The 25908-nt window shown below is 39.0% G+C and overlaps 2 protein-coding genes across 2 annotated transcripts in view; one reads left to right on the top strand and one right to left on the bottom strand.

The window, feature by feature from the left end:
- The window catches only part of LOC101174678 (monocarboxylate transporter 8), a 29029-nt gene extending 21557 nt beyond the window's left edge, over positions 1 to 7472 (bottom strand). The window contains exon 1 of the mRNA XM_023959091.1: positions 6509 to 7472. Within this exon, the coding sequence (XP_023814859.1) occupies positions 6509 to 6866 (358 nt within the window). The 5' untranslated portion in view covers positions 6867 to 7472. The remainder of the gene's footprint in view (positions 1 to 6508) is intronic.
- A 7523-nt stretch (positions 7473 to 14995) lies between these two features.
- Positions 14996 to 17552, top strand: LOC101160917 (leucine-rich repeat neuronal protein 4). The gene is made up of 2 exons (XM_004073173.4): positions 14996 to 15150; positions 16205 to 17552. The coding sequence occupies exon 2, from the start codon at positions 16207 to 16209 to the stop codon at positions 16990 to 16992; it is 786 nt and encodes a 261-aa protein (XP_004073221.1). The 5' UTR covers positions 14996 to 15150; positions 16205 to 16206; the 3' UTR covers positions 16993 to 17552.
- Positions 17553 to 25908: the final 8356 nt, after the last annotated feature.

Below are 25908 nucleotides of genomic sequence, written 5' to 3'. Positions count from 1 at the left end.
AGTACCGACTGGTTTGTGGAGCACCGTTCTAATGTACACATCCAGCTTGAACCTTCCCTCTGTGCATCACCTTCCATGTCAGTTGAATTAGGGAGGACTGATTCCCTTTTCCTGAGTTATCCTAAGATGCTGCACAAAGAAAAAACATCAAAGATTACTTATTATTCTTTTGATTTTTCTTGTTTATTTTAATTTTCATTCAAGATCACGCAGGGACAAAATGTTCCAATAACTTTGTCTTTTATAAATAACTAGAAGGCGGAAACCTTAAGAATGTTAAGGGACGTGAAACGCTACACAATCATCTCTTAAATCAATAAAACATCATTTCTCATCCTTTGTTCTGCTCCTTTCACACATTTTCTGCTCTGCAGACTGCGGCAGTCATCACACTCAGCTGCATTTTGAACATTTCTCCCTGGCACGCCTATGTGCTGCTGCCCCCCCCCCCATAATCATTCAATTGTTAGTTTCTTTCCTACCTCTGCACCCATTGCTTTTTTCTTTTTTGGTGTGGTCTCAAAAAAAATGAATTAATCCCACCCTGTAATCCCAAAAACACAAGTGATCAAAAACTAAATATCTCTAAAAATGACTTTATAATCTTTAATAGTTCTTCTTTTTTCTCCCTGTATCTCCACATCAGTTCGTACATGTTGGTGCTCTGCATGGATTATTTTCCAACCTAGATACTGAATTCAAAACGATGGCTACCTGCTTTTTTTAACAAATGTTTTCCTCTTAATCTTGAAGGAAAAAGGTCAGGCCTCAGCCTATTAACCTAATCCTCTCACATGTAAGTACAACTGAGAGCAAGAGCTCAGATGAGATCAAAGTCGAGAAAAAAAAGGAGAGAAAGGGAACAGAAAGCACATGTCAAATCGCTTAACAAACGCATTTAATTTTTACAATTAAAAAATGGTCATTTCCAGGCTTTTGATTGAATGAAACATAAAAGCAAAGCGACTTTTCTCTTTTACTCTTTTACTTAATAAAATAAAGATGATCCAAAACAAAACCTGGAAAGGAGAAAGCCTGGTTCTTCTTTTTCTCTTTCATTACTGTCTGTTGCCTTTGAATTATAGGGAGAAGTTGTTCCAGGGGAGCATTTCAATCTCCTCCTACATGCTGACCTTATTATTTTTTTGGGGTTTTTTTTTTGTGATTGTGGAGCTCTGCAACAGTTTAAGAAAAACAACCACCCAGGTTTCAGCCTGATTCACTGGAGCGCTGCACCCACAGAACTCCTTCACATCGGGAATGAAAAGAAAGACGACTAAGATTGAAAAAAGAACAAGAAAACAACAAAATCACAATCAACTGGTCAAATTGCCACTCTTTCTCTGAGTCATTCCCAGCAGCCAAGGCTGCAACGTGCAGCAATCTCACTCAAAAACAGCTTCATTCTGCCTGCTTGTGATGACTGTTGAGCGCCATACAAATCTGAGATATTACAGAGGAATTCCAATGAACCTGTCCAGCCAGTAGCTGTGCAGATCTAGTTTGGAGGGCTGAATATATGTAAGCTCCTAACAACCCAAATTCCAGACCAGCTTCACTCAATCTGCTGAAATGTTGTTTCCTGAAAACAGCATTAAGTCATTTCAACACTTTTTTCTATTGGAGATCCTACAAGCGTTATTAACATGTCCAACAGGTGTTGACTTTATTTTGAAGGCAGCGATCTCTTTTCATAAAAATGTCCCGACTTACGGAGCTAATTTATAGGGCTGCACGAAGAAAAATCGCAATATCAGTGATCAATATTGCGATAACGATATATCTTGCGATACATGAACAAATAGCAAAACGAACAAAAACATCAATTCTATTTCAATGCAACTTCTTAGTTTAAATAACAGTTAACCCTCGTCTACATAGCAGGCGAACGTCTAACATAAAAGGGCTCCGTCTGATTGGTCAAATGCATAAAGGGATTTGATTGATTCGTTAAACACTTCAATTCAATTAAATTTTATTTATATAGCCCAAATTCACAACAACAGTCGTATCGATGGGCTTCGTATCGGTAATTGAAAAGGTTAAACATAAAATTGAAAGGATCATTAATACATAGAATTCAATTGGAAAATACTAAATTGAACAACAGACTAAGCTAAACTGGACATCCCTGCCCTTGGACCCCCCCCTCCGCTATTTGTTTTGAAAAACCTAAATATTTTTTAAGTTGCTTTTAACTTTAAAAAGTAACCATGGTAACCGCAGAATGAATTTACTGATTCAAGCTGCCAAGAGATTGTTTTAGCACATTTAAGGTAACCATTTATTGCAATTTTCGCCGCCTTTGTGATTTGTTTATTGCACAGCTTGATATTGCGATAACGATAAATTTGCGATTCATTGTGCAGGCCTAGAGCTAGATATCAGCAGGATGGTTGTCTCTGCATTGCTCCTTGCACTGGTGCTTTTCCCAAATTTGGTAACACAACCTATAACCTTAGTCACATGACCCGTTCAGGTGCTGCTGGGCCCAAAGAGGGTCGTAGAGAAGAGCAGCCGCCTCTTAAGGGGAGCAGGTGTTTCTTGCAGTTCCCTTGAGACTCATACAGCCACCTCCAGGGACGTTGTTGAAAATGGAACGTACCATGGGGCATCATGAAGTATCCGTGAGGCTAATGTAAGTTGCACACAAGTATGACACACGGGGGATGTTGTCATCTGCTGCCCTTACACGCTTTAGTAGTCATTAGTAAAGATGCCAGTGCTGGTTTCTGACTGACCCCACGCAAATGCAGCACACAGAAAAAATACACTTCAAAAGTTTAAATTTCATGGGATTTTGGGGGAAAATCTGTACGTCATGCAGGCGTCTCCCCTAATTCACTCTTACTTACCCATGTGTGTTGCATAAGAGATCACAACAACCTATCGCTCGCAGCATACCCATGAAAAAAAAAAACCTCTTTTCTCAATACAAGTTCACTGAGTGGTCTATGACCTTAATATTTCATGTGGACCGCATGCATGACCCATACAGGTTTGCCCATTTTTCCCCCCCAGATAGCCCATATCCACCCGTCAGAGCAGTTGTGACTACAACTTATATTTTTTGGAGTTGGTTCCACTTGGGGGCAGCATTTAAAACCTCAACATGATGTTCCTCAATGGACTATTGCAAAATGCCTTTGAGAGCTGTGCTCTTCATGGGATCACAAAACTCAAAATGACACACCTGTCTCTATCACTGGTATGGAAATTCACCAACAATGTATAGCATGGTTGGTTGGTTTGTGCCCGACTTTCTTTAGCCTTTCCTTCCTCTAAGCAAGCAGCAGCTGACTGTGTTGTTTTCTACTTCAGAATCAGTCCTGCACACAAGACCACCGTGCCCTGCACTTCTGTCCACATTCAGGTTTGCGTTTAAACAAAACACGTTGACTTAAGTTTTGTCTAGGTTGGGATTTGGACTTTAGGCATATTGCAACACTGATTTATTTTTCTTTAACCCAGAGCGCTTCAGCTCTGCTTACTGTACTGCTGTATGATGCAACAGTTTGGCTGCAAGGGCCAATGCCATAACATCTGTACCCAGAATTATTGTGCTCCTTCATGTGTTATGTAAATCATTAAAAAAAAGGATTGTCTCTTTTTCTACATTTCCCTTGTTTTAAATTTTTTTGGTCAACTTTCTAGCATTGTAAAGTTTTAAGGTTTCTCAGAGAACAATATTGGCCCCTAAACTACTTGGAAACGATTTTATACCTCTATCCAGATTGATCAACATTCGCTTCTGACGTCTTTCCTCTTATTGTTTTAACATTTATACGGACGGAAAAAGCAACAAGACCTCTGGTCATTCTTGCTAATCATGATTGGTCAATGAAGTGCATTTGTTTAGGGGCATCTGTTGTTGTACGTACCCGGTCAGTTCTTCTGGTTTCACTCACACAATGAATCCAAAATGTCAAAGATTCCACTTTTGAAAATCTGCATTCAAAACGTTCACATTCACGTGTAGCTACGCAAGATTTTACAATTGCTTTCAGGTTGTGTGTACAAAACGTGTGGTCTTTGAATGTGCATTGCCAGTTAAACCAGGTGGAGGTTCGGCCGTCGTGCAGTGGTAGGGTGGTCGACCCATGATCGTAAGATTGCAGGTTTGATTCCCGCCTTGTCCAAGTGTCCTCACCTTGCCTCTGGTGGGAGGTTGGTGCCAGTGTTCAGCAGCTGAGCCGCCATCAGTGTGTGAATGTGTGTGTGCATGGGTGAATGTGCCTGTAAAGCGCTTTGGGCCTTCGAAAGAGGGTAGAAAAGCGCTATATAAGTATACGCCATCCGCCATTTACCATGGATTTGGTTAATCAGCTGCACCCAGACACTGCATCAAGTCTGACAACGTCTTCTTGCTTTTGAAATAAAGATAAACCAAGACCGCCGCTCTCGTCACATGATGTTGATCCATATCCACCCTTGAAGGACACTAGCGATGAATTGAACCCTTTCCGTTTTGTGCCTGACAGTTGCACGGTTTTGAAATTTGGTACCTCCTCCAACTACAGGTGGCGGACATGCGCAGGTAAACAGTAGAAAAGGAAAAAAGACACACATAGCGCATTTCTTTTCCGGTGTGTATGAAGCTTTACAATTAAAAAAGGCAAATAAGGTTTTTTTCTTTGGGCCTTTTTTATTATTTTTTTGTTTTTGCTGTTTTGGCCCTCTTCAGTTTGCAATCACTTGCAGCCTAAAGGATGCTGTTGGGAAAAGATGCTAAACGTGACATTTTCATTCCTGCGTTTACATGCAGCTGAACATTCAAGCTTATTAACTCTGTGCTTTAATTCAACATTAAAGAGATTTTAAAAGTTGTTGACTTTTTCTTTCAGACATTACACTAACTGGACTGCTGCAATCTGTCAAGGTAAGTTTGAATTCTATTTTACTCTTTCTCCCATCTTCCCTTTGAAACACAAACAAAGTGTGAGGAAAATAAATAAAAAAATAAAATTAAAAAAATCTTTACAACAGAACTACTCCCAGCATGATTAGTTGTTTTTAGCATGCTTGCCATGAGAAATGCATGCAACAACAAAAAAAATTAATTACGCCAAAAGTGATCAAATCTGTTCATTCCAAAGAGAAAAGAAAAGAAAAAAAGATTTCCCAGATTAATCCTAAAATCAGCATATCGATGTGTTTTGGTGTTGTGAAAAAAAAACATCCCCTTAAAAAGGAAAAATAAAATGAATAAATGCTTACATTTTCTTAAAGAAAAGCTGTAAAGATTTCTGGACCTCATTTTCTATGTTTATCCTAATGATCTCAAATTACAAACTTCATCAAAAGTGATAAAAGTGAGCAGGTATAGGTGTACTGTAATGGTGGTGATAATGATTAGATAAGTACAGTGTTGTCACTGAAATTCGATCAAATCAATAAGTCTTTCCTTCCACTGATGGGATGATGTCAGAGGTAAAGTGATGACCCAAAGTCAGGTTTACATCACACCTCCAGGTTTCATTTTATGGATCAATCTCTTTAATAATAAAAATTGGGATAAAGCATGTTTATCACCTGAAAACATTTTGCATTAATAAATTGAGCCCAAAACGGACATAAACAACTCTTACCTAATATTTATTCAGCAAATATGTGCACAGCCAGATTTTCAAATTTTGATAATAACTGTAGCTTTTGCAATGAATCTGTACTTCACCTTTTCTGTTACTGGATTGTTTTAGTTCTGTTGGAAGGATTAATGAATAGTAAATTAAAACCAAGTAGTTTCATTTACTTCAAACATAACTATTTTCATTTTGATCAAATAAACTTTGAAAATACTGTTAATGACTGGAAGACTGGACTAACCTGAATCATGCAACACGACATGCCATCCAGCTGAGACACTAAGTGCAATAAACAATGAAACTCCACAGAAGTGTGATCATTCTTCTGAAAGGTCGGGACGCTGCAATATTCATATTTATTTATATTTATATCTTATGCTTTGTACTTCTGTTATCTAATTTTATTCTCTTTTTTGTCTTTTTCTATTTTCACCCTGACCTGAGATATGCCAAAGAGAAATTCCGATGTACTGTATGTGCAAACGGCAGTAAAACCTTAAAACCTTAATGTATTACTTCTTCAAACAAAATTTCATATACATAAATGCAAAGAAAAAAAAGATTTCTCCTAATTATTGTTTATTTTTACTTATTATCCTCTGTTATCATTTGTTAACCTATCAGTTCTTATTCATATGCTATAATTATTTTGTGTAAAACGTTTATAGTCCTTGCTTTGTTTTGGATGCACTTCTCTATATATTTTCAATAAAGTTTAAAACAGTCTGGACTTGTTTATAACTGCTTTAAATGTATTTATTTTATACATAAATCTGGACTTTTTTATATGTTCTGTAAATGTATGTATTTTCAATAAAGTTTTTTTAAACCATGGAATGGATCTGCTTAATTATGAAGAGAAGACGTTACTTTGATGCTGATGTGCATCTCCCACCCCCACCTGTTGGGACTTCGGCACTCACCCACTTTGAACTGAGACGTGGGGTCGTCTGGGTCCGTGTGCTCCTTCACAAGCATGGTGTGAAGGATGCCGAAGGAGTTCTGGATCCCGAAGATCGAGCCGTTGCACCAGGTCGCGGCAAACACCACGAGCCATCCCCAGCCTCCCTCCGGGGGCACGAAGCCGGCTCCGTGGCCGTGCGCCACGGCGTCGGGAGCCGGTGAGGCGGGCGTCTTGCAGTCGCCGGCCGCCGGCGGAGCGTCCCGGCTGCTCTCCGGCTCCGGAGCAGCATCTCTAAACTCCATGTGGAGGTCCGGCTGCTCCGTCCGGTTCTCCTCCTTTGACTCCTGCTCTTGGCTGCCTAAGCCGTTGGTTCCCATACTGTTGGGTCTGGAGCATAGAGAACTCTGGGATTTTGGAGCACATGCATGGATTATAGGCCAGGTCAGTGAAACAAGAGCAGCGATTTGAATAACAGATTTGATTGGCTATCTGTCAAACGCGCAGGACGGACAGTCTTTCTCAGGCGCGCGAGCCTCGAAGCAGCACTTTGGCGAATTTCCCCTCAACCTATGGGTGTCACCATTCTGGTCCGAGCTCGGGACTTCCACGAATCTATTCTTTCCAATTTTTAGGTGTCAAAACAACAGGCTCACTTCGCGCATGTATCCACTTGCGCTGGCTGCCAGCAGTTCGGTACGTCCAACCCGCCTCGATGCCGCTTCGTGTCTCGCAGCCCGCTCCAAACCATCTCGGGGTCGGCGTCAAACTCGGAGATCATGTTGAGCTCCGGGTGTGCCTTCTAGCAGCTTCATGCGGGGTTGCGGTGCGGTAGGCCCGCGCAAATCCCGCCGCTGTGCTGCCTCTGAACTGTCAACACAGCCTCGACAGTCATTGAGCCGCTCGCCCCCGCCTCCTTTTCCCGGCGGATGGAAGGCTGGAACCAATGGCGGAGCGCCAGTACAGTTACTGTACAATCGTGGAGGAGTCGCACTTCGTGTTTGTTTACGGAAAAACCCGAGCTGCCGACCGACATGCAGCTACTTCCTCTGGCAAACAAAAATACGTTTTTAGACGCTTTGACTTCATACTAGACATGTTTAGTGGTTTTATAGTGTATAAAAAACAATAAAAGTAATTGTTCACTCAATAAAAAAGTTTTAACTTAAACGGTAAGGCAATTAAAAAATGTGATCATTTAAAATAGCAGGACAATAAGGTTTCTCCAAAAATTTTTACCGTCTATTGAGTGTTTTTTAGAAATATATAGAAATAGAACTATAAATAAGAAAGATTTTGGTCACGTGTTTGGAAGTCGCAATAACAAGTGGGTGGCGCTAGGGGACGCTGCAACCATGCCTTAAAACTAACTCTGTTGAATAACAGTAAACAGGCCTCACTATAAATTATTTACTATTTATAGAAATTAAGAAATAACTCGTTGTTTTTTTTTGTTTGTTTGTTTGTTTTCCCAAAAAAGTATTTTTATTTGAAAGTCTATGTATTTTTCTCAATTTTAATTTTAATTAATTGAAACAGAAGAGTAAAATGAATGACTGACTTGATAAATTAAGTGTTAAGAAAAATAATAGAATTAAGACATATTAGGCAGTTTTAAGAAGGCTTAAGTTAATCTTCTACTTTATATAGTTTTTTCTTTAGTTTCATATTTTTTTAATTATCATTTAAAAAAAATATAATCTAATCTTGTTTAATTGCACAGAACACAGTTGAAGTTCAGAAAAAAAATATCTGAGGGCAAAAAAAGTGAATTATTCAATTCTCAGTTGTGAGAATTGAATAAGAAATGAATCAGAAGCGTTAACCAGGTATGTCTAATCTCAAATTTACAGCATCATACAGTAAGTGTAAGTAATGTGGCAATAGTTAATAAATAAGCTAAAGTAATACACACAAGAAAATCCAAGTGCGTTTGACACGAATTGCAGTCTTGACAGTAATACGGTCACAATATGGTTTTTGCATCATTGTGTCTGTTTTCATTTGGACTCTTTTGGAAGCTGTTCAAACCCCACTTAGTGTTCAAGTTAAATGTAGAAATGATGTCAGCCTCGCTGAGTCAATGACCACGCTAGGATTCCTTTTGAATGAATTAGAGGTCAAAGGTGATGGGTATCTGGGCTTTATTAGTGCTTCCTGTCTGAACTGAAATAGTTGAAACCCTCAGAGAGGTGTGGGCAGGCGCAGAATGAGCCCACACGTCTAGGATCCAGTCAGCTAAAATGTGAAACTGAAGGGATTTTGTTTTAGCTCTTTAGGCAGGCGGATCAGGGGACTTCCTGGTTTAACAAGCTCTTCTCCTGTATCTCCTGGCTCTGTCTAGTTTTGTTACATTTAGTGATTACTGTAATAGAAATCACCATTTTATTGGCTTTAAATTCATTTTCATTAGTTTTTGAAACTTTTGGTTGAAAGTATGACTTACAGTGAACACCAGACTTCTAGAGCTGTCACACGTCTCCATCTAGGTTTCTTAGCTGTTTTTGACTTAAAGATATGTTTTAAATACAGTTTACTAGTTTTCTTACTATCTTTACACTTTAAATGTACATGTCAAACATGACATTTCTTGTTGTTTTACTACCAAAGCATTTGGTATAACTACAGTAAAAATGTAGTATAGCAAATGTTCTAAAGCTTTGACAGTTTCAGCTTATTTGGAGATACTTTTACATTCACTACTGGGTAGCTACCGTTACCATAACTACTGGAACAAAGCAGGGCTGAAAAAAGAAACTGAGCCTCAAGTCGTAGAGCAGGGGTGTCAAACTCATTTTCACAGAGGGCCACATCAGCATAGTGGTTGTCCTCAAAGGGCCAGATATAACTTATACATGTAACTAAATGTAATGAAAAACAAACTTAACTAATCCCTAATGTTAAATAAGTCATTTATTTATTTATTATAACTTTTTAAAGTGATAATTACAGTTGCATAGAAAACACATGTTTGCTTGTTACTGTACCATAAATCCCTTTACATTTGATTCTGTCAGGTTAGGTTATAGGGACAGTGTTTAAGTTCTAATGTATAGTTGCCCAATCCGTTATTTCAAGTCCAATTCCCCCTAGATATGAATAAATACACACCAATTTTTATTTTTTATTTCAAGAAATGAAAAACTTTTATGCTCTCGCGGGCCACATAAAATGACCTCGAGTTTGACACATGTGTCGAAGAGCATGAAGTGCACAAGCATTCACATGGCCTACATCAATGTGGTATGAATGTTCTGTACTGTAAATACAAACAAGTATTCTGTTCTTCCCAGTTAAGAAAGGCTGCTGAATCTAATACACTAGAGAAAAAAAGACTTTTCTGCTACTATAAAAATGGCTTTATTATCAAAACAAAAACTTGTACTTCTCCCTACATGAAAACAAGATGTCAAAGTTGGAATTCTCACCATACTTTTTTCTTTTTCACTTCACACAGATCTGTTTTACTATCCAGGATGAAACATCCAAGATGCATGAATACATCAAGCTCAAGGCCCCAACTGACAATGTGCTCAGTGAATGTCTCAGGCATGGAGAACAGAGGATACAGTGCTGGAGGACAGATCCTCATGGGAGGACAAACCCCTGCATGGGATGTACCACCGGACCATAACTGAATCAAGAAGTCCTACCAATGGCTAGAAAGGGCTGGCCTACAGGACAGAACTGAAGCACTCATCCTGGCAGCTCAGGAACAAGCCCTGAGCACCAGAGCCATAGAGGCTCAGATCTACCACACCAGACAAGACCCAAGGTTTAGGCTGTGCAAAGAGGCCCCTGAAACAATCCAGCACATAACTGCAGGATGTAAGATGCTGGCAGGGAAAGCATACATGGAGCGCCACAATCAAGTGGCTGGAATAATATACAGAAATATGTGTGCAGAATATGAACTGGAAACCCCAAGGTCAAAATAGGAAACACCTCAGAGGGTGGTAGAGAATGAGAGTGCAAAGATCCTGTGGGACTTCCAGATCCAGACTGAACCACCAAATGATTCCTGAGCATGGCGTCCCTTTGACCTGCCCTCACTAGCTGACCCACTGCACTCCACTTCCTTTAATCTTGCTTCTGCCACCCTGGTCAGAGCTTTACGTTACATATTGATAAAAAAAAAACACTTTTAAATATGGCAGCGGTTGGTTGTTTTCTCTCCATAGCAACATCAAGGTCAAATGTCAACAAAACGTTGGTAGTGAAATTTTGTGACTATCACTCAATCAAAAGATTTTTTTTTCCCACTGAAAATCGTAGCATTTCGCAATTCGTCCACATAACAGCCACCAATCCATAAGTCCTTTGGCCATCCCACAATTATTTCAAATCTTCCTTTGGATCTCCCCAACTGCTCAGTTTCCCCCTCTGGTCACCAATGGGAGCAGTCTCCAGAGTACTGAATGCACTTCATCTCCAAGCAACCCCAGCGTGCATTTCCTGGATGCCTCACACCTGACTCTCATTTGTTAAATCAGCCTCAGTCTCTTTAAGTTCGGCACTGAGCCTCACTCAGTGCGAAGTATGGTTTGCACCATTCTGCCTTCATTACCAAGTGTGGTAGTTGGATCCGATCTTCTGTTTCCTGAGCCTGTGTCTGATCTGTTTGCCTGCCGTCTGCCCTGACCCTGCCTGTATTTTGAACATCTTGTCTCTCCTTTGATGAACTTATAACTGTTATCGACCCCTGCCTGACCCTGATTTTGCTTTGTAGACTTTTACCAGAGCTAATAAACCTGCTGCATTTGGAACCAGCGGTCTGCCATAAGATATTTTGAACCCCTTCTTTTTATTGACAACTTGTCTCACTGTGATGTCATAATTTTTATCAAGGACAAAAATGTATATTCACTGGGTACTATCTTTGGTGAGTTTTCAAGTAGGTAATAATGGGGCAAAATTTTCCTCTAAGGAGAAATTTTCTTACTCAAAGTAAAAAAGGAGAATTGCGAAAACAACATGGTCGTTTCAGCCCAGGACTGCCAGAATAAAAGTCTAAACTTTCCATCTGTCTCTGCACTTAACAATTTAAACTAAAATCTAAAATAAAATTCTAATATTTTTCAAGCATTTTTTGTTTCCTTTCAGCTAGAGTTCTGATGAGGCTTTAAATAAAGGAAAGCAAAGTCATTTAGCTCTGATCTTTCACACAAGTTTAAAGGAAGCATGGTTTCTTAACAGACTTGCATAGACTGAGATGTTGTGGGGAGAGGAATCTGCAGTGGCAAACAGCTCATTATCTTGAGGACCATGACTCAAGCTCCATGAATCCTTTTATTTCCCAGAGGAATTTGAAACAATATTGTAAAAAAAAAATTAAAAATCAAGACGTGTGCTGTTGGCAACAACGCCTTTTGTGTTAAATGTATTCATTCATGCATCCTCTAAACCCGGTTTGTCCCTTTCTGGGTCACGGGGCTGCTGGAGCCTATCCTGGCCCCTCCTGGGCGAAGGCAAGGAACATCCTGGACAGGTCGCCAGGGCTTCGTGTTAAATTTTGCCACTTAAAATCAGCAAAATTCCTGATTTATCTTTACGGTAGGACACACTGGGCAACCGGTGAAGACATAACAGCAGACAGAGACCCAGTTCTGATGTGTATCTGCGTCCTGCACACACTTGGTTTCACCTGAAAAGGTGACATCATACATTCCTACAAGAATAAGAAGCCTCCAGTGTTTCTTGAGTGTTAAAAGTATAAAACACATCAATGACTTTTGTATCTTGCATTTGAGCCTCAAAATACTCAGCGTCACGTTGCTTATAGTCAAAATGAACAGTAAAATATATACTGTAAATAGTACAGTAGATTTCCACACTCTCCTCCTACACATTTAGACATTTCCCTTTTCTTATCCTTTGAACAAAAAAGGAGTATTTTTGGTCTTTGATGTTGCAAAAATGTGTCACATTTTCCAAATCTCTATGCGTGATGGCTTATACTGTAAGGATGAATCATCTTGAATGACAGATTACAGTATAATATCCTTCCAAATCCTTCTGTGTAGTTTTGTCCGCAAAAAGAGATGTAAAAGAACAGATTTTGGGATCTGTCAAAAATAAGACAGCATATGAATCATTTAGGCATGTGATGCATCCCAGTAACCCATACCAGCATGTTATGAACCAACTGTTGAAACTTATCAGCAGTAAAGAGAGCGCGTGATATAGAGGAGATGACTGTCTCCCATAGTCAAAACATTCAGAAGCTTAAAGTTGAAAAAGCGGCAGAGCAGACACAGAACAAGTCTCTTCAAAGCCCCTGAAGCATTTAGACAAACTGTTTACAGAAAATGGTGCTCTGGACTACTACTATTTCAGTCATATTAAACAAACTGACAATGCTTTGACATGTACTTTTGCTATCTAAGCAAACGGCAGTTTCGGCCTCTTTGGGAATGTTGCAACTTCCTTAAGTGGATTGAATGAACAAGGTTATTGTAGTAGTGTAAGGAGCACAGCTGTTTTTGGTATCTTCTGGGATATCAGGCACAAACCAGCGACAGTAAGCTTATAATTCCCAGTTTATGCTTTACAGCAATCGGCCATCGCATCAATCGTAGTGTTGCGCGGGCTAGTTAGTCATAGTCAAAGTCAACTTTATTGTCGATTCTTAACATGTGCATCACATACAATGAATCGAAATTCTGTTTCTTACTCTCTCATGTCTGTTCAAGAGAAGAAAAATAAAAAATAAATAAAAGGAAAGAAAAGAAAGATGCAAAAATATAAAGAAAAGCACCATCTTTACCCACTGTTTAAAATTTGATCAACACGTTTTTAACATGGTCTAACTGTTTCATAAAAAATAATTATCAAACAAATGTTGTATTCTTTCAATACACCAAGTAGTCATATAAAAAATGAATAACAACAGATGAGTATTCTCACCATAAAGTTTTCAAAATCAGCAAAACGTTTCCCGCCAAAAGAATTTCAGAGATTTCAGAGAAGCAGCCATTTTTAAATGACTGGGGAAAGACCCTCTACTGCCCCTAGATGAATGGTGATGAACTACAGGACAGAAAACACAGACCAAGTTAATGACAGGGGTTTTTTTCAGGAAGGTTTGGATCGTGATAATGATATAGAAGTCTCAGAAACACATGTATCAAATATGATATGAATGGCTATATTGGGATAACAATTAAACTTATGACTATTTTATATTTATGTTGGCTTTCGATGTCAGAGGAAAACTGTCAAGACAGTTACTTATATTTATACTTATATATATATACTTATATACATAATTTGTAAATACCAAGGGTCAATGAGAAGCTAAACCTAGATATTTATAATTGTCTTGTTTTTCAGTTCAGGTAATCAATCCAATCTTTGCCAAATGGTTTCAGTTCTACACACTAGTGTGTTCAGACCTCTTTAATTTCAGCACCTTTGGTACTTTGTTCAATCTAAAAACAAAATTGTCACTTGATCTTTTCAAACCACTCCTTTAAAAAAATAACTTTAATTTTGCTGTTGGCGAAAGTCCAGAGCATTAAAGGTTTCAGGAAAGACAGAATTTTCCATCCCAGCATCCATATATCTGACTGCAGTGTGCCAGATTGGGTATTTTATTTTTCCATCATCATCTTCATTTTATGGGCAGCTGTATTAAAAATAAACCATCCTCTACAAAAAATAAGCCAATGCTTTTTTCTAAAATCCACAAAAAGAAAAACAAAGTTAGGTTGTTTCAACAGAAAAAAGCACATTTTTTGTACAACAGTTTGCCATTTAACCTCCTTTCTTTAGACTAGCATTTCTGTTTGATCAATACAGTTAAAAGACAAAACACTTTTCCAAATAAAAAAAAGCTGATTCAGAAATGATCCATCTCTACCTAAACAGATATTCCATCTCTTAATTTCATCACTTCCTCCATCAGTCAACAGACTAAATGGAGGCGTCATCCAAGATTTCTGTAAAAAGCTATTGGGTAACTTCTTTGAAGCTCAGACTTCTTCATTGGTACTTTTCCTCCCCTCTGTGCCATGGTGCCACTTGAAAAGAAAACAGAAACAGAATAAAAGCTCATATTTATAGCCAGCTTTACCCCATAAAAGGAGAAAAACAGAAAATGTCTGTGGCTCCATTTCTCTGTGGCAGAGGGGACAAACGAGAGGTGAAGGGGGGGTTCTTTAGCAGATACACAGGCGCACATTCCTCACCCCCCACCCTGATGGGCTCACATAAACACACTCAAGTGACCTTATGTGTTCTGTTCTTCTCTGCAAGAGCACCTGTGGAGCATGCGGGAAGTTCAGCTTTGAACCGAACAATCAGGAACAGATAGCTGCCTGCACCTTCAGGTTACAGAAACCCCACGACAAGCAGAAACCTGCCTCCTGCTGCTGCTGCTCTGAAAAATTAACAGGCCAAGCAGCCACCCCCTCTCTCTCTAACACATTTTCCAAACATAAAGAGAGAGGGGGGCCGCCTGAGTTGGAGAAAAAAACAGAGCATGAGAGAGAAAGAAGAAGGAGAGGCTCTGAGGGGAGAGCATGAGGGGGTGTTGAGGAGGAGGAGGAGAGTCTGAGAACCGGCTTAAAACAGTGAGAACGTCGGGCTGTTGTGAGCAAAGAGTGAGGGCAGCCAGAGTGTGAACAACGGACAAGGAGATTTCAACCCACCAGCACAGAGAAGGTAACAACTTTCTTTCATCATTTTTATTTTCCATATTAGTACGATCTAGAGGAGAGGATTCTATTCACCATCAATTAGAGCTCTTTCTTTTTACAACCACTTTCAGTTTTGGCTTTGTTCTAAATGGAAGAGTTGATGGAGGTTGCCCCAAAACTCCCAGCAACCAATTTATTTCCCTGTGTTTATGGGTTTCAAGCGGGAAGACTGCAGAAAAATGCGTGAGCGTAAACATTTCTGTTAACTCAGCCGTCAACTGCTCCATGATGTGGTCCAAACGGGGCCAAAATAACATCAGAAGAAGGCAAAAACAAAGCTACATTGTTATTTTCTCCTTTTTTTAAGGTGTAAAGGGAACTAATTTGGCAGAGTTAGTTCTAAGCCTGAGGCTTCTTAAAAGCCTTTTATCCAGTGATCTTTATTTTAAAGACTCAGGCTGCTAAATTTGAATCTTAAGAAATTAAAAAGACCTGTGTTTCAAGAAAAAAATCTCTTGTTTTCTGTTTTAAAAGAAAAACAACCGTAAGCGAGTTTTTCTGAAGTTTGTTTGAGAAAACATTTCTTAGTGACCATAATTTGTTTCTTAAAATAATAATTCTTACCCCTCTGGCAGATTTTTTGCTTATTTAAAGAAAATCTGCCATTGGGGTAAGAATTTTGGACTTATTTCTAGGAGGCCACATTTAAAAGTTTGGATCAAAACTGGTTTTAAAGCAGCATAACACTAATCACTGAAAGAAATTACAGATCAAACCAACTGTCAATGAATAGACCTTTGTAAACCTTTGCATTTGACACAGTTTTCATGGACATTCCTTGTTGATAAAAATAAAAAATCGTGTTTTTTGTAATTTGGGTTTTTGAACTTTTTTTGCCGCTTTTTCTAAAACAAACCTCTATCTTAAGTTTACACATTTAACGCATTTCTGCATTTCTTTAAAAGTGGTTCTCACTGACTTAGTAAAAAACAAATGGCATGGGTGACATGACGGTCTTTTAGTGTGTTGTGAGCAGAATTTTGGAAGTCCTTAAAATGTTTTTCGATGTCTGCCCACAGAGATGGCGTCACTGCAGAGGATCCTGGCGACACTTCTCGTTTTTGCCCCGCCTGTGATTCATGACAGCTTTTTCAGTTCTGCTGCATCCACTTCCCCGCCCACCACTCGACATCAAATTGTATTCATGACTGACTTGGACCTCAGCTATGACTATGGGGATACTTCTGATGAGGATCACAGCCCTGACCTTGAAGTCCGATCCTCCGTAAGGACTCCAGTTTTTGCTGGGAAGCCTGAATACTGCAAGTACAACCCCTGCTTGGAGGATCAGGAACCCTGCGATCTACTTGCAACGAATTCTGGGTGCCTTTGTCCTGGGATGAGTGGGTCTGACGTACCTCCTTATCCACCTGTCATTAATGGGCTTCGTCCTGTCACTGATGGAGATAACAGAGCAAAGATCGAGGTACAGTGGTGTGCACCCTCCTCTGAGGTGATTTCTTACAGAATTGTAATTGAGGGGACAGACATTCCCGCTCTGGAAGTTGGGAAAGCTTCGCGGAAAGGTTTGGTGGACTCTCTGGAGGTGGGCACAAAGGTGTGCGTGGAAGCCGTGAACAATGCTGGACACAGCAGGCCCTCAGAGTTCTCCTGCAAGAGATACGACCACTCTGGGTCTTCAGGGCATGGACTGCTTGCCTTGGTCATAGGTGGGGGAGTTGGTCTCCTCCTACTTCTTGTTGTAACATCTGTGATTTTCTGGAAACTTCAGATGTGCAGAAAGGCAAAGAGACATTCTTCTAGTGGGATCGGGAACACATTAAATAACACTGGAGGACATCAGTGAGACAAAAGGAGCAAGGACAATTTACCCAACCGCGTGGAACAGAACAACATGATCATAAGAAATTCTGTTCTTCGCTACTTACAGAATATATTGAGTTGTTTAGACTCCTGTTCTAAGGAGATTGTATAAAACCTAGTGACTCATCAAAAAACACTAACAAAAACTGTGTTTTGTTTTTTTTTTGGGGGGGGGGGGGGGGTTAAAACGACAGGTTTGTTTGCTGGCAGATTAACCTTTGTGCGTTTATTATTGTAGTTTTTAAGTTGTCTCATAATTTATGTTGTACATATTCATATAGTGGCTACCTAAAAGCATTGAATTAAACTTGACGTTAAAAATGCTTTGATGTCCTTGGTAAAGTGATGTGATTTCACCCTGTTGTGTGTGTGTGTTTGTGTTTGTGTGTGTCTGAGTAAGGGCTGGACACCAATTTACGATTGTAATCATTTTTATCTTCCTCCCATTACTTTCTCAGACTACAACAGATTTTTTAAACTCTTTTTTAACATCTGTTATTGGGGAGTTGAGCTAAATACATGCTGTAAATATATGGCGCACTGCAAAAACAAAAAATTAAAAAATTGTACAATTTGTAAATTTTTCTTTAAATAAGCCAGAAAACCGGCCAATGGGGTAATAAAAATTGTCTTACCGAGAATTTTTATTTTAATAAAAAAAACTCTAGTTACTAAGACATTTTTTTCTCAAACAAAGATTTGAGACAGAAATAGACTTTGCAGAAAAATTTGTTTGACAGAAATTAAGGCTTCTTAAAAAAGGGGCCTTTTTACTTTCTTAACCCGTAAAGCTAACTAAAAAAAGAATAGACAGAAATTCAAATTTTCTGGAATCAAGTTATTTTTTAAACTCTGATGAAATCCATCAAAAATCAAAAAAATTGCAATATTTTTTTAATGAGATATAGATAGTATCAGTTATGATCTGGTTAGGTTTTGCTCACAATAATTTAAGGCTGAATCAGATATGCTTCCCTAACCCTAGCTTCTCCCTACCCAGACATTTATCCTTCCAAGTAGAGATATAGAAAATAAGAGTTTCCAAATTCAGATCGTACTACTCATTCATGACATCATAAATGGGTCATAAATGGGTCTTCTATGTCAGCACATAGCTGCCAGCTCTCGGAAAATAAATAACATTGTTTGTGTAACTTACAGTTACATGTAAACTTCTGTGCCTTAGAGCATACCCACGTGAAGAAATGGTTCACTTTTCGGCACATTGGCTCCTATTTATCCGGACATTTGGTTTGGCAGAAATGTTTTAAACGGATGCCCTTACAGACACAACCCTGTATTTTATCCGAACTGGGGACAGGCACAGGGAGACCCAAACCCAGGTTGACTTGTGGCTACGTAGTTAGGTAGAAGCCTGAAGAGTGTTGCCTAAAAACCCATACTGGATAAAGCTCATTGCACCCCCGGTAGAGAAATCCTGGTGTCCCATGTGCCAGTCCTGCATACAGCCACCTGTGCCATTCAGCTGGCACCAATCATGACTAAGTGATTTTTTTTTATAAACTCGACAGAATCATGACCAGACATGACTGTTTGTGTCAGACTTTTGCCCATTTTTAGAAAGGCCTGAGTGCCTTGATAGCAAATGCTGCCAAGATGGTGAAGACCTGTACAGTAGGCTTCCAAAAAAATGTAAATTCATCCACTGGATCCCCTGACTGCCTCTTTAATTCATCTTTACCTATCTTCCTTTATGTCTGACTGTGTTCCTGCTGTTTTTTAAACACCCGATTATACCCGCCATGCATCAGAAAGAACCATTTGGACACCAAATCTGAGTTCCTCCCCTCTCCAAGCTGTAGATGTTATCTAAAATCTAAGACATGGTAGTTTGTAAGCAATACCATGTCCTAAACTAAATTTCAGATCAAATTCCAACCTGGTGTTTATTGAGATCCCAGCACAGAAAGAAGCCTTATCTGGATACCTGGGGCAAAACTCTCAAATGGCCTCATATATCAAACAGGAGCTTTCCTGTCCAGATGAGCGAGGATTTCTCCGTCGTGTCCACAATAAACAATGTGGCTACCACTTTCAGCCTGAGAGGTTTTTTTTGTTATTTCTTGAAAACATTTGGGATCAATCTTAACACTGTCATGTAGAATCCTAGACAGTGAACGCATCCTTCTAGAAATGTTCTGTAGCCCAGCTTGAAGGAATCACAGTGTGGTTATTTTTGTTTTTTTATTACCTCAAGTTAGATTAGATTCTTGTCACTCCCTCCATGTTGACCTTGGCAGCTGGTTACTACACCTTTTGTAGGTGGTGCAAAATGTTCCTGCTTGTTTGATAACATAAAACAGGAGTAAAAATGCATCATCCACTCTGAAATGTCAGTTCTGTCTAAGGGTGTACGTGTTTTCATTGAATTTCATTTATTATTATTTATATTCTTAATTCAGTTTCATTTTCTTATGTTTATTTTTAACATCAAGACCTTTAATTGATGTTTTTATTTGTATTTTACTTTAATCACGAGTCCGTGATAAATTGCTTATTATTATCTTTGCTATTGTTTTTATTACCTTGTGTTTGAATGGGTTTGCTGTTGATTGTGCTGCATTTTGGTCAGGTAAGGTTGTTCGTAAATGCACTTCTTATTCTGAAAGTTTGTTTAAGCTGAGCTTCCTATTATTGTTTCATTTTTGGAAGGTTCTATAATTATTATGATATTCAGATATACCCAAAAACCATATTTTTTTTTGAGATAATAGTTTTTCTGTAATCATGATCACAATTGTCCCACAGTGTGTCAACCCAGCATTTGCTGCTGCACAGTTTGCCCTCACATCACACAGTCATCCTAATCTGCCTCCACTTTTATTTTGAAAGTCTCCACCAGCCATACTTTTAAGAAACTCTTATTATTGGCTGGTTGCCATAAATTCTCATAAGGGAATCCCTCCCACTGTGATTCTATCAACCAATAATATTTCACAAAAATATGAAGAAGGACAAGATTATCAATAAAAGATACGATTTTAACATTTTTACCTTCACTAAGGTAAAAATAGGGCTTACCATCTAAATGACATTGAAGGTCAACAAGCATGAATGACTGCTATGAAAGCAGACTGGGCAAAAGTAAAGGGAAATTGAAACCCTATGGATGATGACAATCCTCCTAGACCTCTTCCGCATAACAGTCCTGAGTTGATCCAAAGTCTTACACTTGTAGGAAAAAGAATTAGAGAAGCCTTTCCAATGAGACCTGATTGTGGAAAAATTGGTCAAACAAAGCAAAAAGATGGAGAGTTAGAGTCTGATTTTAGAGTCAGATTTGAAGAAGTTTTTAAAGCTTATAGTGGACTCAAAGATGATGATAATGATGATGGTGCCTATAGACAGCAGCTGAAACAAGCCTTACTGCAAGCTATGAGACCAGAGATTGCAGATTGGATAAGGAAGCATCACATTGATCTGCCTACAGGAGCACTGCAACAGTGCATGCAACATGCAGAAAAAGTAATGGTGAATAAAAAGAAATGTAGGAATTGAAGTGCTGATACATTTTGGCAGGAGGAAAGTAGTGATGTGTTTTTTGGACGGAATATGAACAGAGAAAGAAATCATGGATGTGGCCAAGGGCGTGGTCGTGGAAACGGTCAGAGCAGGATGATGATGGATGTGGATTTGTGGACAGAGAGATCATTGGGCTAGAGATTGTCATGAAAGGAAAAAATCAGATTGACTGGATGGTAGAAAAAATGAAAAGATAAAAGATTAATCTGAACTAGAAATTCAACCAATTAGTGATGAATTTTTAGATCTCACTGAAGTTTGTCTTATGGAAAAGCCAGAAATAACTCTTTATGTTCAGGGACAACAATTTGTTTTTCTTTGTGATTCAGGGGCTTGTAGAACTGTGAGAAGAAGTCTTTACCATGATTTTCCTAAATCAAATAAAACGATACAAATGAGATCTGCAGATGGTCAGATTGAGACTAAACACTTGAGTAAACCAGTTTGTTTCGAAAATCCTTATACTAAAGAAAGAACATGCATTCCTGTGGTTCTAGCACCAAACTTTCAATCTTTTAGGGCGAGAAGTCATGATAAAATTGAAGTTAGGAATTTACCCCACTAGAGATGGGGGGATAACAACACTACGTTGTCCAGATACTGACATCTGTGTGCTAGAAGGCAGAGGTCAACCACACTATTATTGGACTTTAGACCTACCCAAAACTGATCTTGGACAGACTGCAAAAAACCTAATGGAAAAAGCAAAAACCTGAGTGTCACGTTCAGATGCAAAAAGTCTCCTGGTCCTGAAAGGAAATATGACCAAGCAATGAGTAAACTACGGTTTCAAAAATGTACAATAAATGATTTTTATTGGAAAGATGAAACTAGTTTTTGCACTGTGACAGTTACACCAGAAGCAAAAAAGTTACTGTATACAGAAGGCGTGACAGGTTGGAAACAAATGGCAGATGCAGTTCTATATATTTCTTGTACTAAAGGTTCCCAATAAAAATGGGAAGAAATAAAAAAATAAGTACAGGAAGTGACTTGTACTATGAACTGGCAGACTGATCCGGAAACTGGAATTTCTACCAGTCCCGAAACTGAGTTTAAGAGGATTGCATTGAACTTGGTAGTGATTACACAGCCTAATGTGCATCTGGCTGACAGAACAAGCTGAGTGAAAATTATGTTGAGTTTAGCAGGATTTGAGCCACCTATGGAAAGTCAAATCATGACTTGTGTAGATGACATTCTCATAGCATCATTCATACACCATTGCTTTATTGACTTGTTTGGCAGAGACTGGAAACAAAGACAAATTACAGCTATGGACCCCACAAGTTAAATATTTGGGCCATACTTTAACATCACATGGTAGAAATTTAAATAAAGACAGAAAAGTGACAATTTTATAGGCACCACAACCCTTAACAAAGAAACAAATGATGTCATTCTTAGGGTTATGTAATTATTGTCGCATTTGGATTCCAAACTACGCTGAAATAGCAGCCCCACTGCAAGATTTGATTTGTGGAGCACCTATGGCAGCTCATGATAAAATACAATGGACAGAACAAGGTGTCAAAGCATTTTGTGAATTAAAACAAGCATTAGCCAGAACAACAGTGTTAGCTCTTCCAGACTTCAGCAAACCTTTCAGTCAAACTGTAGAAAAGATGGAGATGGCTAAAAGAGAATTTGTTTTGTTACCAAAAAAATGGAGATAAACATAGGCCTGTGGCTTTTTTTTTTTTATTCTTTGAAATTAGATCCTGTAGCAAGAGCTACACCTCCTTGTGTTCAAGCAGTGATTGCAGCAGCAATGGCAGTGGAAAGCTCATCTGAAGTAGTGCTTTTCCACAAGCTTACTCTGTATGTTCCACATGCAGTTTCAGTTTTACTATTACAAACTAAAATGACATTTTTATCACCAGCAAGACACTTATCATGTTTAGCCACATTAGTTTCACAGTCCCACCTGACTGTTGAAAGGTGTCCTACATTGAATCCAGCTACACTTATCCCTACACCAGAAGATGGGGAATTTCATAATTGCTTACAAGAAACAAGCCAAGACCAGACTTATCAGATCTACCACTCACTGAAGGAGAGATAGTTTTTGTTGATGGGTCAGCAAAAAAGGATGAGACAGGTAAGAACAAAGTAGGCCATGCTTTTGTAACTCAAGATAAGGTTCTGAAGGCAGGACCCCTGCCTGGACGTTCCTCAGCACTGTCAGCAGAGTTGACAGCCTTAGCTAAAGCAAGCAAATTGTTTAAAGATAAGCCAGTTACAATCTACACTAGCCAATATGCATTTGCTAGAGTGCATTTATTTTGTCAACAGTGGAAGAACAGAGGGTTTAAAACATCAACAGGAAAACCAATAATGCATGTAGAATTACTGAAAGAATTATTGACTGCTGTAATGTTACCATCTAAAGTGGCAATATGTAAATGCGAGGCACACACACGAAAAACAGATCCTATTTCTAAAGGAAATGCCTTTGCAGATGCAACAGCAAAGCAAGCTGCGAGAAAAGATGCAGATGTGTGCACTAATGAGGATAAGACTGCTGATGCAACTGCTGATGTTTTAAAAGACATGCAACACAGAGCACCACAACAAGAAAAAGATCTACGATTAAAAAAGGGAGCAAAGTTAGAACAAGATATTTATGTAGGCACGGAAGGAAACCCTATTTTGCCAAAATCTATGTACAAATGGGCAGCATTTTTGAGTCATGGGCCTTGCCATGTCTCGACAGGGGGATGGTGAATTTATTAGAGAAATATTATACAACTTATGGATTCATTCTCTATTCAAAAACGTTTTGTAAACAATGTGTTACATGTATGCGTCACAACCCCCAAGGCGTTTGTTTGACCTAAAAGAGGAAAATTTCCTGAATAACCGTTTCCTTTCCATACAATCCATATGGGTTTTATTGAATTAATTAATTGAATTTATTGAATTAAATAAAAGCAAAGGATTGAAATATTGTTGATGGCGATTATTGATGCTTTTTCTAAATGGGTTGAAATTTTTCCATGTGCCACACAGGATGCTATTACAGTAGCTAAAGCTATTAAATAACCCCAACTTTTGGCATGCCAGAAGTGATAATAGCTGATAATGGTACTCATTTTGTAAATCAAGTAATAGAAATAATGGTTCAACACCTTTATATTGATCTAAAGCAGTGCTTCTCAAATAGTGGGGCGCGCCGATGCGATGCCAGGGGGGGCGCGCAGTAGTAGCGGTTTTAGCCACAGGTAATACAGGCAATAGCCCGGGCCGCAAATTTAACGGGAGGCAGTGGTGACAGCGGCTCAGTGCTTGGAAAAATCTGCACCACTATTGGTTTCCCATGATCTGTTCTATGAAACATGCCTGAAACATGTGAACTGCCGTCCCTGCAGCTGCTCCTGTCTCCTGACACACGCGTGTGTTATAGGGAAAGGGGAGGGGTAGTGGGCTCAGGCTGCCAGGTGGAATGTGCACGCGGAGCACTGCCTGGATTGCACAACACCAGGATCATGGCGTGCCTTTAGATGACTCAGCTCATGCTAATAATGTCATTTTTTATGAACTATTGTAGACATTTTGATGACGTGTCTTTATTTTCCATCAATGTTTTCTTTGTCTTCCTGTCGTTTAGTTGGTGTCAGTATTAAACATAAAGACAGCAGGTAATGCAGTAAACAGCTGCACTTTGTGAGATCATAAATAAACAATCGATTATTCAGAAACAAAATTTTCATTAAAAAAGGAGCCTCTACTGCTTTTTACCTATTTCTTCAGACTAAAAACGTTAAATATAATGGTGCTGGTGTGTTAATGTTTCAGGTCAATTTACATTTAATCTTATTTATTGATTGAATTATTTCTCTCAGCATCAAATGGTTCAGCTGGTCAAAATGTTTCTAGTTTTTAATAAGGACTGACAGATTTTTTTCATTTCAGTCACTTTAAGCTTCTTTTCTCTTTTAGAATGGAACAGGGTTTCAGTGGCAAAATAAAGTTAATATTTGTTGAAAGTGGATTTTTATTGCTTTTTTCTTTGTTAATGTTAAAAGATACAATTTTAGACATACTTACACAATTTTTAAAGATACTAACCTAATATAGTATCACCGCAGCGAGTGTGTCTGAGGGGGTGGGGGCCGCAAAAGATTTTCTTTTTCCTAGGGGGGGCCTTGCAAAAAGTAATTGAGAAGCACTGATCTAAAGAGACATTGAAGTTACCATCCACAAAGTGCAGGATTAGTTGAAATAACTAATGGCACTATCAAATCAAAGTTAAAGAAATGCATGGAAGAAACAAACAGACAGTGGCCTGACTGCATAGGCTTAGTTCAACTAAGCGTGCGTATTACACCGACAGCAGGTCAACCTTTAACGCCTTTCGAAATGTTATATGGACGTTCTTATAGGTTACCAGACCTTGATCCTACACAGCAACATTCTCCTGATGATGATGCAAATTTAGTGGATCATTTGAGAAAAATGTTTACCACTAAAGATGTGCAAAGGACAAATAAAGTGCCAGATTCCTTTTTATCTCCACAGGACTCTTCACCAGTGCAGGTTGGTGACTGGGTGTTTGTGAAGGCCATAAAAAGGAAGTCTTGGTCCAGTCCACGGTGGGAAGGCCAGTTCCAAGTCCTGCTGACTACACCAACAGCTGTAAAGATTGCTGAAAGGACGTCTTGGATCCACCTATCACACTGCCAGAAGAAGCATCTGGGTGAGGCTAATTCCAACTGGTGGAGAAGTTTGACTACAAAGGGAGGCAGCTCCAAAAGGGAAGCACCAATGGGAAGCACACCAAATCTCTTTTGAACGACACTGATCCTACACTGTTAAAGGACTTGAGGAGGTGATGTTCTAATTACCTCTCCCTCCCAAAGATAGGCACATGTCCACCATGGCGTGTCCAACTGGGCTAAGAAACAACTTCTTTTGTCTGCTGTTCCTGCTACTCCTGGCAGGAGCCACCACATGGATTTGGTTCTTTTGGAATCCTTATCCACCTTCAAGAAGGACAACCAACGAGGAAAGAATAGAACTTGTTATTAAAAGGAGACCAAGATGACTGTAATGATTTTGAAACTGTATTGACTATGTAAATTACTCATCTGAGTGTAAATTGACAGTGTTATGAAAATGAAGATGAAACAGAAAACTGAATAGAGATGTGATATTACATGTGAGATTTTAACATTTATCAGTGATAAACAGGAAAAAAGATGTGAAAGAAATTGTTTTTATTTCCATTGATTCCATTGAGAATCCTCCAAATGGTTCATTATACGAAACCTCCTAATGAACTTTTGTCTTTGTCTGGAAATTGTCACCTCCTACTTGAATTCTTAATAAAAGCAGCACGGGGAGAGGCGGTCCT

This window comes from Oryzias latipes, chromosome 10, assembly GCF_002234675.1.
Source record: "Oryzias latipes chromosome 10, ASM223467v1".
Taxonomy (NCBI): Eukaryota; Metazoa; Chordata; class Actinopteri; order Beloniformes; family Adrianichthyidae; genus Oryzias; species Oryzias latipes.
The sequence above is the reverse complement of the archived record's forward strand: the minus strand, read 5'-3'. Positions and strand labels throughout refer to the sequence as shown.

Bases quoted from the DNA above. Each gene is read 5' to 3' on its own strand.
- LOC101160917 (XM_004073173.4), top strand. From the start codon at position 16,207: ATGGCGTCACTGCAGAGGATCCTGGCGACACTTCTCGTTTTTGCCCCG.